At 39.1% G+C, this 11,039-nt stretch overlaps 1 protein-coding gene across 1 annotated transcript; it reads right to left on the bottom strand.

The window, feature by feature from the left end:
• Window positions 1-5,560: 5,560 nt before the first annotated feature.
• On the bottom strand, window positions 5,561-8,639 carry LOC129595467 (uncharacterized). Its single transcript, XM_055492490.1, has 3 exons — window positions 7,994-8,639; window positions 6,168-6,557; window positions 5,561-6,102 (listed from the first exon to the last, which is right to left on the bottom strand). The coding sequence occupies exons 1-3, from the start codon at window positions 8,637-8,639 to the stop codon at window positions 5,561-5,563; spliced, it is 1,578 nt and encodes a 525-aa protein (XP_055348465.1).
• Between the last annotated feature and the right edge of the window lie 2,400 nt (window positions 8,640-11,039).

Genomic DNA, 11,039 nt, shown 5'->3' with positions numbered 1-11,039 from the left:
GAAACAAGAAACACGTCAAACGAATCTCTAGACGTAATTTTTGAAGAAAGCTGAGCGAAGTTTATAGGTTGGATGCCAATTTTTGAAAAGAGTTTGACAAACTGACTGACGGGTGACAAATTGACCAAGTGAACAAATAAGTTTGTTTTTTGTTGCAGATGACTAGCTCGTCATTGTTAGGAAGTTTTTAGTCAATCCGTCAGTAGTTTCCTCCCTGATATTCCAAAAAAAACTGAATGGTAACAGTAATATCTTCGAAACATCCGGATGTTCACGGAGAGATTTCAAAATCATCTTTTGCTAAAAAGAACAAACTGATTTTTGCTTCAAAACAGGAAACACGTCAAACGAATCTAGAGAAGTAATTTTTGAAGAAAGCTGAGCGAAGTTTCTAGGTTGGATGCCAATTTAAAAAGAGTTTGACAATTTGACTGACGGGTGACAAATCGACAAGGTGAACAAATAAATTTGTTTTTTGTTGCAAATAACTAGCTTGTCATTGTCAGGAAGTTTTTAGTTAATCCGTTAGTAGTTTCCTCCCTGCTATTCCAAAAAAACCGAATGGCAACAGCAATATTTTTGAAACATCCGGATGTTTACAGACAGATTTCAAAATCTCTTCTGCTTGAAACATCAAACCGATTTTCGTTTCAAAACAAGAAATACGTCAAACGAATCTCTTGACGTACTCTTTGAAAAAAGCTGAGCGAAGTTTATAGGTTACTTGCCAATTTGAAAAGAGTTTGACAAATTGACAGACGGGTGACAAATTGACAAGGTGAACAAGTAAATTCGTTTTTTGTTGCAAATAACTAGCTCGTCATTGCCAGGAAGTTTTAAGTTAATCCGTCAGTAGTTTCCTCCTTGATATTCCAAAAAAACCGAATGGTAACAGCAATATCTTTGGAAACATCCAGTGTTTACAAGCAGATTTCAAAACTCTCTTTTGCTAAAAAGAATAAGCTGATTTTCGCTTCAAAATAAGAAACACGTCAAACGAATCTAGAGACGGAATTTCTGAAGAAAGCTGAGCGAAGTTTATAGGCTGAATGAAAATTTGAAAACAGTTTGACAAATTGACAGACGGGTGACAAATTGACCAGGTGAACAAATAAATTTGTTTTTTGTTGCAAATAACTAGCTTGTCATTGTCAGGAAGTTTTTAGTTAATCCGTCAAAAGTTTCCACCCTGATATTCCAAAAAAGCGGAATGGTAACAGCAATATCTTTGAAACATCCAGTGTTTACAAGCAGATTTCAAAATTCTCTTTTGCTAAAAAGAACAAGCTGATTTACGCTTCAAAACAAGAAACACGTCAAACGAATCTGGAGACGTAATTTTTGAAGAAAGCTGAGCGAAGTTTATAGGCTGAATGAAAATTTGAAAACAGTTTGACAAATTGACAGACGGGTGACAAATTGACCAGGTGAACAAATAAATTTGTTTTTTGTTGCAAATAACTAGCTTGTCATTGTCAGGAAGTTTTTAGTTAATCCGTCAGTGGTTTCCTCCCTGATATTCCAAAAAAACCGAATGGCAACAGCAATATTTTCGAAACATCCGGATGTTTACAGACAGATTTCAAAATCCCCTTTTGCTAAAAGGAACAAACTGATTTTCGCTTCAAAACAAGAAACACGTCAAACGAATCTCTAGACGTAATTTTTGAAGAAAGCTGAGCGAAGTTTATAGGCTGAATGAAAATTTGAAAACAGTTTGACAAATTGACAGACGGGTGACAAATTGACCAGGTGAACAAATAAATTTGTTTTTTGTTGCAAATAACTAGCTTGTCATTGTCAGGAAGTTTTTAGTTAATCCGTCAGTGGTTTCCTCCCTGATATTCCAAAAAAACCGAATGGCAACAGCAATATTTTCGAAACATCCGGATGTTTACAGACAGATCTCAAAATCATCTTTTGCTAAAAGGAACAAAGGCTGATTTTCGCTTCAAAACAAGAAACACGTCAAACGAATCTCTAGACGTAATTTTTGAAGAAAGCTGAGCGAAGTTTATAGGTTGGATGCCAATTTTTAAAAGAGTTTGACAAACTGACTGACGGGTGACAAATTGACCAGGTGAACAAATAAATTTGTTTTTTGTTGCAGATGACTAGCTCGTCATTGTTAGGAAGTTTTTAGTCAATCCGTCAGTAGTTTCCTCCCTGCTATTCCAAAAAAACCGAATGGCAACAGCAATATTTTTGAAACATCCGGATGTTTACAGACAGATTTCAAAATCATCTTTTGCTAAAAGGAACAAGCTGATTTTCGCTTCAAAACAAGAAACACGTCAAACGAATCTGGAGACGTAATTTTTGAAGAAAGCTGAGCGAAGTTTATAGGCTGAATGAACATTTGAAAACAGTTTGACAAATTGACAGACGGGTGACAAATTGACCAGGTGAACAAATAAATTTGTTTTTTGTTCCAAATAACTAGCTTGTCATTGTCAGGAAATTTTTAGTTAATCCGTCAGTGGTTTCCTCCCTGATATTCCAAAAAAGGCGGAATGGTAACAGCAATATCTTTGAAACATCCAGTTTTTACAAGCAGATTTCAAAACTCTCTTTTGCTAAAAAGAATAAGCTGATTTTCGCTTCAAAATAAGAAACACGTCAAACGAATCTAGAGACGGAATTTTTGAAGAAAGCTGAGCGAAGTTAATAGGTTGACTGAAGATTTGAAAACAGTTTGACAAATTGACAGACGGGTGACAAATTGACCAGGTGAACAAATAAATTTGTTTTTTGTTCCAAATAACTAGCTTGTCATTGTCAGGAAATTTTTAGTTAATCCGTCAGTAGTTTCCTCTCTGATATTCAAAAAAAACCGAATGGCAACAGCAATATCTTCGAAACATCCAGATGTTTACAGACAGATTTCAAAATCCTCTTCTGCTTGAAACATCAAACCGATTTTCGTTTCAAAACAAGAAATACGTCAAACGAATCTGGGGACGTACTCTTTGAAGAAAGCTGAGCGAAGTTTATAGGTTACTTGCCAATTTGAAAAGAGTTTGACAAATTGACAGACGGGTGACAAATTGACAAGGTGAACAAGTAAATTCGTTTTTTGTTGCAAATAACTAGCTCGTCATTGCCAGGAAGTTTTTAGTTAATCCGTCAGTAGTTTCCTCCTTGATATTCCAAAAAAGGCGGAATGGTAACAGCAATATCTTTGAAACATCCAGTTTTTACAAGCAGATTTCAAAACTCTCTTTTGCTAAAAAGAATAAGCTGATTTTCGCTTCAAAATAAGAAACACGTCAAACGAATCTAGAGACGGAATTTTTGAAGAAAGCTGAGCGAAGTTTATAGGTTGACAGAAGATTTGAAAACAGTTTCACAAATTGACAGACGGGTGACAAATTGACCAGGTGAACAAATAAATTTGTTTTTTGTTGCAGATGACTAGCTCGTCATTGTTAAGAAGTTTTTAGTCAATCCGTCAGTGGTTTCCTCCCTGATATTCCAAAAAAACCGAATGGCAACAGCAATATTTTCGAAACATCCGGATGTTTATGGAGAGATTTCAAAATCATCTTTTGCTAAAAAGAACAAACTGATTTTCGCTTCAAAACAGGAAACACGTCAAAGGAATCTAGAGAAGTGATTTTTGAAGAAAGCTGAGCGAAGTTTCTAGGTTGGATGCCAATTTGAAAAGAGTTTGACAATTTGACTGACGGGTGAAAAATCGACAAGGTGAACAAATAAATTTGTTATTTGTATATGACTATTTGCATATGACTAGTTCGTCATTGTTAGGAAGTTTTTAGTCAATCCGTCAGTAGTTTCCTCCCTGATATTCCAAAAAACCCGAATGGTAACAGCAATATCTTTGAAACATCCGTATAAAACTCTTTTCAAATTGGCATCCAACCTATAAACTTCGCTCAGCTTTCTTCAAAGAGTACGTCACCAGATTCGTTTGACGTATTTCCTGTTTTGAAGTGAAAACAAGCCTGCTCTTTTTAGCAAAAGATGATTTTGAAATCTGTCTGTAAACATCCGGATGTTTCGAAAATATTGCTGTTGCCATTCGGTTTTTTTGGAATATCAGGGAGGAAACTACTGACGGATTAACTGAAAACTTCATGAAAATGACGAGCTGGTTATTTGCAACAAAAAACAAATTTAGTTGTTCACCTTGTCAATTTGTCTGTCAATTTGTCAAACGATTTCAAGTTGGCATTTAACCTATAAACTTCGCTCAGCTTTCTTCAGAGAGTACGTCACCAGATTCGCTTGACGCATTTCTTGTTTAGAAACGAAAATCGGTTTGATCTTTCAAGCAGATGAGGATTTTGAAATCTGTCTGTAAACAACCGGATGTTTCGAAGATATTGCAGTTACCATTCGGTTTTTTTTGAAATATCAGAAAGGAAACTACTGACGGATTTACTAAAAACTTCCTGGCAATGACGAGCTAGTTATTTGCAACAAAAAACGAATTTACTTGTTCACCTTGTCAATTTGTCACCCGTCTGTCAATTTGTCAAACTCTTTTTAAATTGGCAAGTAACCTATAAACTTCGCTCAGCTTGTTTCAAAGAGTACGTCACCAGATTCGTTTGACGTATTTCTTGTTTAGAAACGAAAATCGGTTTGATCTTTCAAGCAGAAGATGATTTTGAAGTCTGTCTGTAAACATCCGGATGTTTCGAAAATATTGCTGTTGCCATTCGGTTTTTTTGGAATATCAGGGAGGAAACCACTGACGGATTAACTAAAAACTTCCTGGCAATGACGAGCTAGTTATTTGCAACAAAAAACATTTTATTTGTTCACCTTGTCAGTTTGTCACCCGTCTGTCAATTTGTCAAACTCTTTTCAAATTGGCATTCAACCTATAAACTTCGCTCACCTTTCTTCAAAGAGTACGTCTAGAGATTCGTTTGACGTATTTCCTGTTTTGAAGTGAAAACCAGCCTGCTCTTTTTAGCAAAAGATGGCTTTGTAATCTGTCTGTAAACATCTGGATGTTTCGAAGATATTGCAGTTACCATTCGGTTTTTTTTGAAATATCAGAAAGGAAACTACTGACGGATTTACTAAAAACTTCCTGGCAATGACGAGCTAGTTATTTGCAACAAAAAACGAATTTACTTGTTCACCTTGTCAATTTGTCACCCGTCTGTCAATTTGTCAAACTCTTTTCAAATTGGCAAGTAACCTATAAACTTCGCTCAGCTTTCTTCAAAGAGTACGTCACCAGATTCGCTTGACGCATTTCTTGTTTAGAAACGAAAATCGGTTTGATCTTTCAAGCAGAAGAGGATTTTGAAATCTGTCTGTAAACAACCGGATGTTTCGAAGATATTGCAGTTACCATTCGGTTTTTTTTTTGAAATATCAGAAAGGAAACTACTGACGGATTTACTACCAGGAAAATGCACTTTTGTTTGCATTGGCAGACCGGAGCGCAGCTTATAATGTATGAGATAATTTTTTACTGATTTTTTAACTCGTTGACCCAAAAAAGAATTTGCTTTGCAATTCTATAAGAGGATCAACTTCTTTGTGTTTTGGTGTGCTTTAAATTTAGACACATAGAAATTTATTTTAAGCGGTTTAAACGGTCTTCTTCTTTGATTCTTTGAATGGTGGTCTTCTTCGTCTTTATACTGGAGAGGAGGAAAAACGGAAATGTCGGTTCCAAAGCTAGCCCCTTCCAGGATTTAACACGTGATACAGCCACATAAATTAAACCCGACGCAAATTCCTTCAGACCTAGGTGAACAACGGCCCGATCGCATGTAATACCTTGGGCCTTGTGGACAGTAATTGCCCACGACAGCGCTAGGGGAAACTGAGTACGGACGCACTTCTGGCCACCGTCAATCCATTCGGATGTAATAGGGCATATCGGCACACAGTTGTTGGCAAATGTTGGGCCTTTATATTTGTCAAACTCCACAAGAACAGCAAGCGGCATTGCATTTTCTGGAGACGTGCCCGGCGCATATATAATGTCCCGAACGAAGCCCAAAGCGCCATTCACAAGTCCTTTATGCGTCCACAGGTTGCGCTTGAGCATCACACGAGATCCCCTTGACAAATAAAGAACCGAATCCAGCCCCATAGCTTGCTGGTCATTCCCTATACAATAGTAAACGTTAAAAATAATAGAACAATGTGATACTGGCCTTGCAGTGATTACTAACCTCTGCCGGCCGCCTTGTTGTTGTGCTTTGCTTTTATTTTCGCCACCGGCATTCGAAGGTCAGTGAGGGCTTTAATGTTATACTGGCGCGCTGGCTCACGCTCAGTAAACAGGCGGATGGCACTTTTAAAAGATTCGCGCTCTTCTTCGGGTAGCAGGCCATAATTGCGGGACATCATTTTGTCGTAATCCAGCATTGTGGACTGCCCAACGCTCAGTCGGTCTAATGCATCGCGAAAATGTTGTTGTTCCGGTTCTGCTCCGCTCTGCCGCTGGGACGTGGTGAATATAAAGGCCTTGGTGAATGCTATTCGGTAGATCAGTTGCCCGTGGTTAGCGAGTCGTTTTTGTATCCATCGCCATAAAGCGGCCGATCCAACACTGGCGGCAACTGTTTGATGTCACCAAAAAGGTAAACTATCAAGCCTCCAAACGGCTGATCACCTTGATTGGGTTTGGCTTGCCGCAGTCGTTTATCGATTTTTCCCAGTAAACTGCACCCGATCAAACTGAACTCATCGATCATGATTACTCTGACGCTGAGCATCTCTTCTTGAAACCGGTGGAGTTCTTCGCCTTCGAGTTCTCGAAAAGCGCGATTAACGGGAACTCGAAGTTTAGAGTGGATTGTTGTGCCGTTGATATTATCAGCGGCAACGCCAGGTGGTCCAAGTAGAAGATAAGAAGTACTTCCGTATTCTGGTGTTATACTCAAAAGGCTTTGCATAGCTGATAGGAGAACGGACTTTCCGCTTCCTGCCTTTCCTTGCACGATACAGCATTTATCGATGACTTTTTCAGTTACTTGTCGTTCGAAAAATGTGAGTGCATTTTTTTGCTCGTCGGACAATTGGAAATTTGGCATTGCCGGTGCATCTTCTACAGTGTCGGAGTTCTGTCTAGCCGTTTCAAGGAAAGAGCAAATTTCACCAATATTTTCATACTGATTCGCGGCCGCTGACCAGTCTGTTTCACGGTCGATTTGTCGCAAGCCCAGTTCAATAGTTGGTACAGTAGATCTCGGACCTAGTCCTTGTACAACCATATACTCGTCCTGCTCGAAGTCCTGTTCTTGTGTAGCGGCTTCGTCTTCACTGCTGTCGGTATTGTGGTCGTTCGTGGCTTCGGGAGTGTTAATTTCAGAAATTAATTGGTGGTCTTCGTATATTTCTTCCCACATTTGCCCATTTGCAACACTGGAAACATCCCGCCACGGAATTTAAAGCAGTACCTGCTGGCGGTAATATTCTTCCCTGATGGACGATTCTTCGGTTAACTGTAATTTTGGAAATAACCGGACGACTGCTTCTTTTCCTCGGACTCGTTTTTTCCATTCATTTTTTATCCACCGGTATTGCTGTGCAATTTCCAAGAGAGAAACATTTTCGAGAGCAGGATGACGGGCAGCATACTTCTGAAGAATCGTTTTACTCTCCTTACCAGCTTCGCCCTCATCACTTGCCAAGTCTGCTACTGGTATCCATTCGTCAGACTTCAAAACGATTGTAACAAACGAACGAGAACTGCTGTAAAGGTCATGTCCAAGTAATAAATGACAGCATTCCTGCGCTGAGTAGTCTCGTTCGGAAATAGATTTTATAAGAAGTTTCTGTACGGCTTTCCTTCCAGGATCCGCATCGGTCACGTCCGTGCGAAGAATATTTTGCAAAATTTCGGCATATGTCGCTGATCGGGGCTCAGATTTTGACGCATATTTTGAAACATAGTTCAAAACAGCATATCGGTCAACAATCGGTGAAAAATCAATGTTTGCCCGCCAGATACGTAAACTGAATTCGTTGTGCCGGTTAACTCTGGGATCGTTACGCTTTTGCTCCAGTTTCCATTTGCTGGCGACCTCTAGCAATTCGGAAATCTCCTTAATATCTTTCGGAAACTCATAGCGGCAAAGCAGCTGCCCATTTTTCATTCGAAGACAGGCGCCCAGTTTACAAATCGTGTGTCGCTCTAACCGGTTGACGAGCTTAATGTAGTCTGCTTTACTGTCAGTTACTTTAGACAACTTCTGGGATGATGGGTGAATATTTGAAGGAGGACTATTAATTCCTGGATTCATTGAGCTAACCAATTTGTCGAAGTAGTCAACAACAACCTGTCTTTCTTCTGGAGCCATCTCGCTTAGCCGTGCCGTATCCGGTGCATTCTCCAACCACAGTAATCCATGTAGATGGACGCTCCCTCGATGCTGAAACTCAAACCGATACCAGTAGTCCACGATGTGTAAATGCGGTTTGAGGACATCGTGAATAAAGATTTTAGCCCGTTCAACAAAGAACCAGTCTGCTAAAGCCGGGTTGTTTTGCAGCAGTTTGTTCCTTTCCGTGTATGACTGAGGAGAGTTGTCGTTTAAGAGATCTTTATTCGGTGCCATAATTTCCAGCAATTCTGGCCAGTATAAATCTGCAGCTGATAATGTGAAAAATAGTGTAGGCATACCGATGTCATGAACCATGTCCACTAATTCGCCACTTCTTTTCATCCAATAAGAGCGTGTACCGCGGAGGTTTGACCCAAAGCTGGTTATCTGTTTAATCAGGCCCGGCGATGCTTCCAGTCTATGCCGCAATTCAGCTACAGTAACTGATCCAAAGATGTTCTTCCTTACAAATAACTGGCCAATACTCATAGCTTGCCATCGCATTAGACTGTTGAGCGCAAAGAAACGAAAAGTAGGATGTGATGCAAACCTCTTGTCCTTATACCTCATCAAGTGTCTGAAATATTCAGATTCCGTAACTTTCTGGTTTCGTTCTCGTAAATCGCGAAGATCAGCTTTGCCCGACGGAAAAAGGGACGGAAATGCGCAAGCAATATAACCTGCTGTAGTAAATTCATCTACAGGTTGGGTGGACATTTCGGGATATGGAACTGTAGGCGGCTCAATTCCCACGGATTCACGAATTTGGTCGGACTGTTTCACTTGTTGCAGAACAGGAACTCCGGTGTCATGTAACCACGCACGTACAGCTAGCTATATGTGTGAAGAAGGTTAAAAGGAATAATCAGCACACTCTAACATTCCATACCTCCAATTTGGTCATCGGCTTTCTTTCGTTTCTGATGCCGTTTGGAATGTGGAACTTTGCGTTTCATTTTATGAAAAATGACAACAACATTGCTGACTCTTCAGCGCACGTTAATTGGCTTGAGTAATACTGTACCGTGGAACGTAATATACATTGTTGTGGTTTCCTGTTTTACTGATTTGCTTGTAACAGTGGTGGTATCCTAGGTAATAATACTTGATGACAATACTTCCCTATCATTACTTAATATCCCTATCCCTATCTGTATCCCTATCATTACATTACTTAACAGTACCATTATACTGAATGTTTATTGTGCTTCCTTATACCACCCCCTTACTTCTTAAACCTAAGAAACCGGGTGACTACAGTATGTCTACAGTGGTGTCTACCGGCTGTCTACAGGTGACTGCCAGTGTATACGGGCACAGTATCGAGCTAAACTTAAGAAGGGCTTCCTTACTTCCTTGTATGACGACATTACTTCCTTATGCCACCCCCTTACTTCCTTATATGACGACATTACTTCCTTATGCCACCCCCTTACTTCCTTATATGACGACATTACTTCCTTGTATGACGTAATTTGTTACTTCCGTAACCGACAGACAGACAGACACTTTTTAATTTTGGCTGAATTAGAGGACCTTCGCTGCGCTCCGGTCGAAAAACCTCCTAACAATAACGAGCGAGTCATTTGAAACAAATAACAATTTTATTTTTTTACCTTGTCGATTTGCCACTCGTCTGTCAATTCGTCTTTTCAAATTGGCATCCAACCTATAAAATTCGCTCAGCTTTTTTCAAAAATTACGTCTAGAGATTCGTTTGACGTGTTTCTTGTTTGGAAACAAAATCAGCTTGCTCTTTTGAACAAAAGAAGATTCTGAAATCTGTCACTAAACATCCGGATGTTTCGAAGATATTGCTGTTAACATTCCGTTTTTTGGAACATCAGGGAGGAAACTAATGACGTATTAAGTAAAAACTTCCTAATAATGACGAGCTTTTTATGTGCAACAAAAAACGAATTTATTTGTTCACCTTGTCAATTTGTCACCCGTCTGTCAATTTGTCAAACTCTTCTCAAATTGGCATCCAACCTATAAACTTCGCTTCGCTTTCTTCAAAAAGAGTACGTCACCAGATTTGCTTGACGTATTTCTTGTTTTGAAACGAAAATCGGTTTGCTCTTTTAAGCAGAAGAGGATTTTGAAATCTGTCTGTAAACATCCGGATGTTTCGAAGATATTGCTGTTATCATTCCGCTTTTTGGAATATTAGGGGGAAAACTACTGACGGATTAACTAAAAACTACCTAACAATGACGGGCTAGTCATTTGCAACAAAAAACATTTTATTTGTTCACCTTGTCAGTTTGTCACCCGTCTGTCAATTTGTCAAACTCTTTTTAAATTGGCATTCAACCTATAAACTTCGCTCACCTGTCTTCAAAGAGTACGTCTAGAGATTCGTTTGACGTGTTTCTTGTTTTGAAGCGACAATCTGCTTATTTTTTTTCGCGAATGAAGATTTTGAAATCTGCTTCTAAACATCCTGATGTTTCAAAGATATTGCTGTTACCATTTAGTTTTTTTGGAATATCAAGGAGGAAGCTGCTGACCAAATAAGTAAAAACTTACTAAGTATGATGAGCTAGTCATTTGCAAAAAAAACAAACTTATTTATATACCTTATCAATTTGTCACCCGTCTGTTAATTTGTCAATCGCTTTTCAAATTGTCATCCAACCTATAAACTTCGCTCAGCTTTCTTCCAAAATTGCGTATCTAGATTCGTTTGACGTGTTTCTTGTTTGGAAACAA

This window comes from Paramacrobiotus metropolitanus, unplaced genomic scaffold, assembly GCF_019649055.1.
Source record: "Paramacrobiotus metropolitanus isolate TYO unplaced genomic scaffold, Prichtersi_v1.0 Parri_scaffold0000078, whole genome shotgun sequence".
Taxonomy (NCBI): domain Eukaryota; kingdom Metazoa; phylum Tardigrada; class Eutardigrada; order Parachela; family Macrobiotidae; genus Paramacrobiotus; species Paramacrobiotus metropolitanus.
This window is presented reverse-complemented; position numbering and strand designations above follow the sequence as displayed.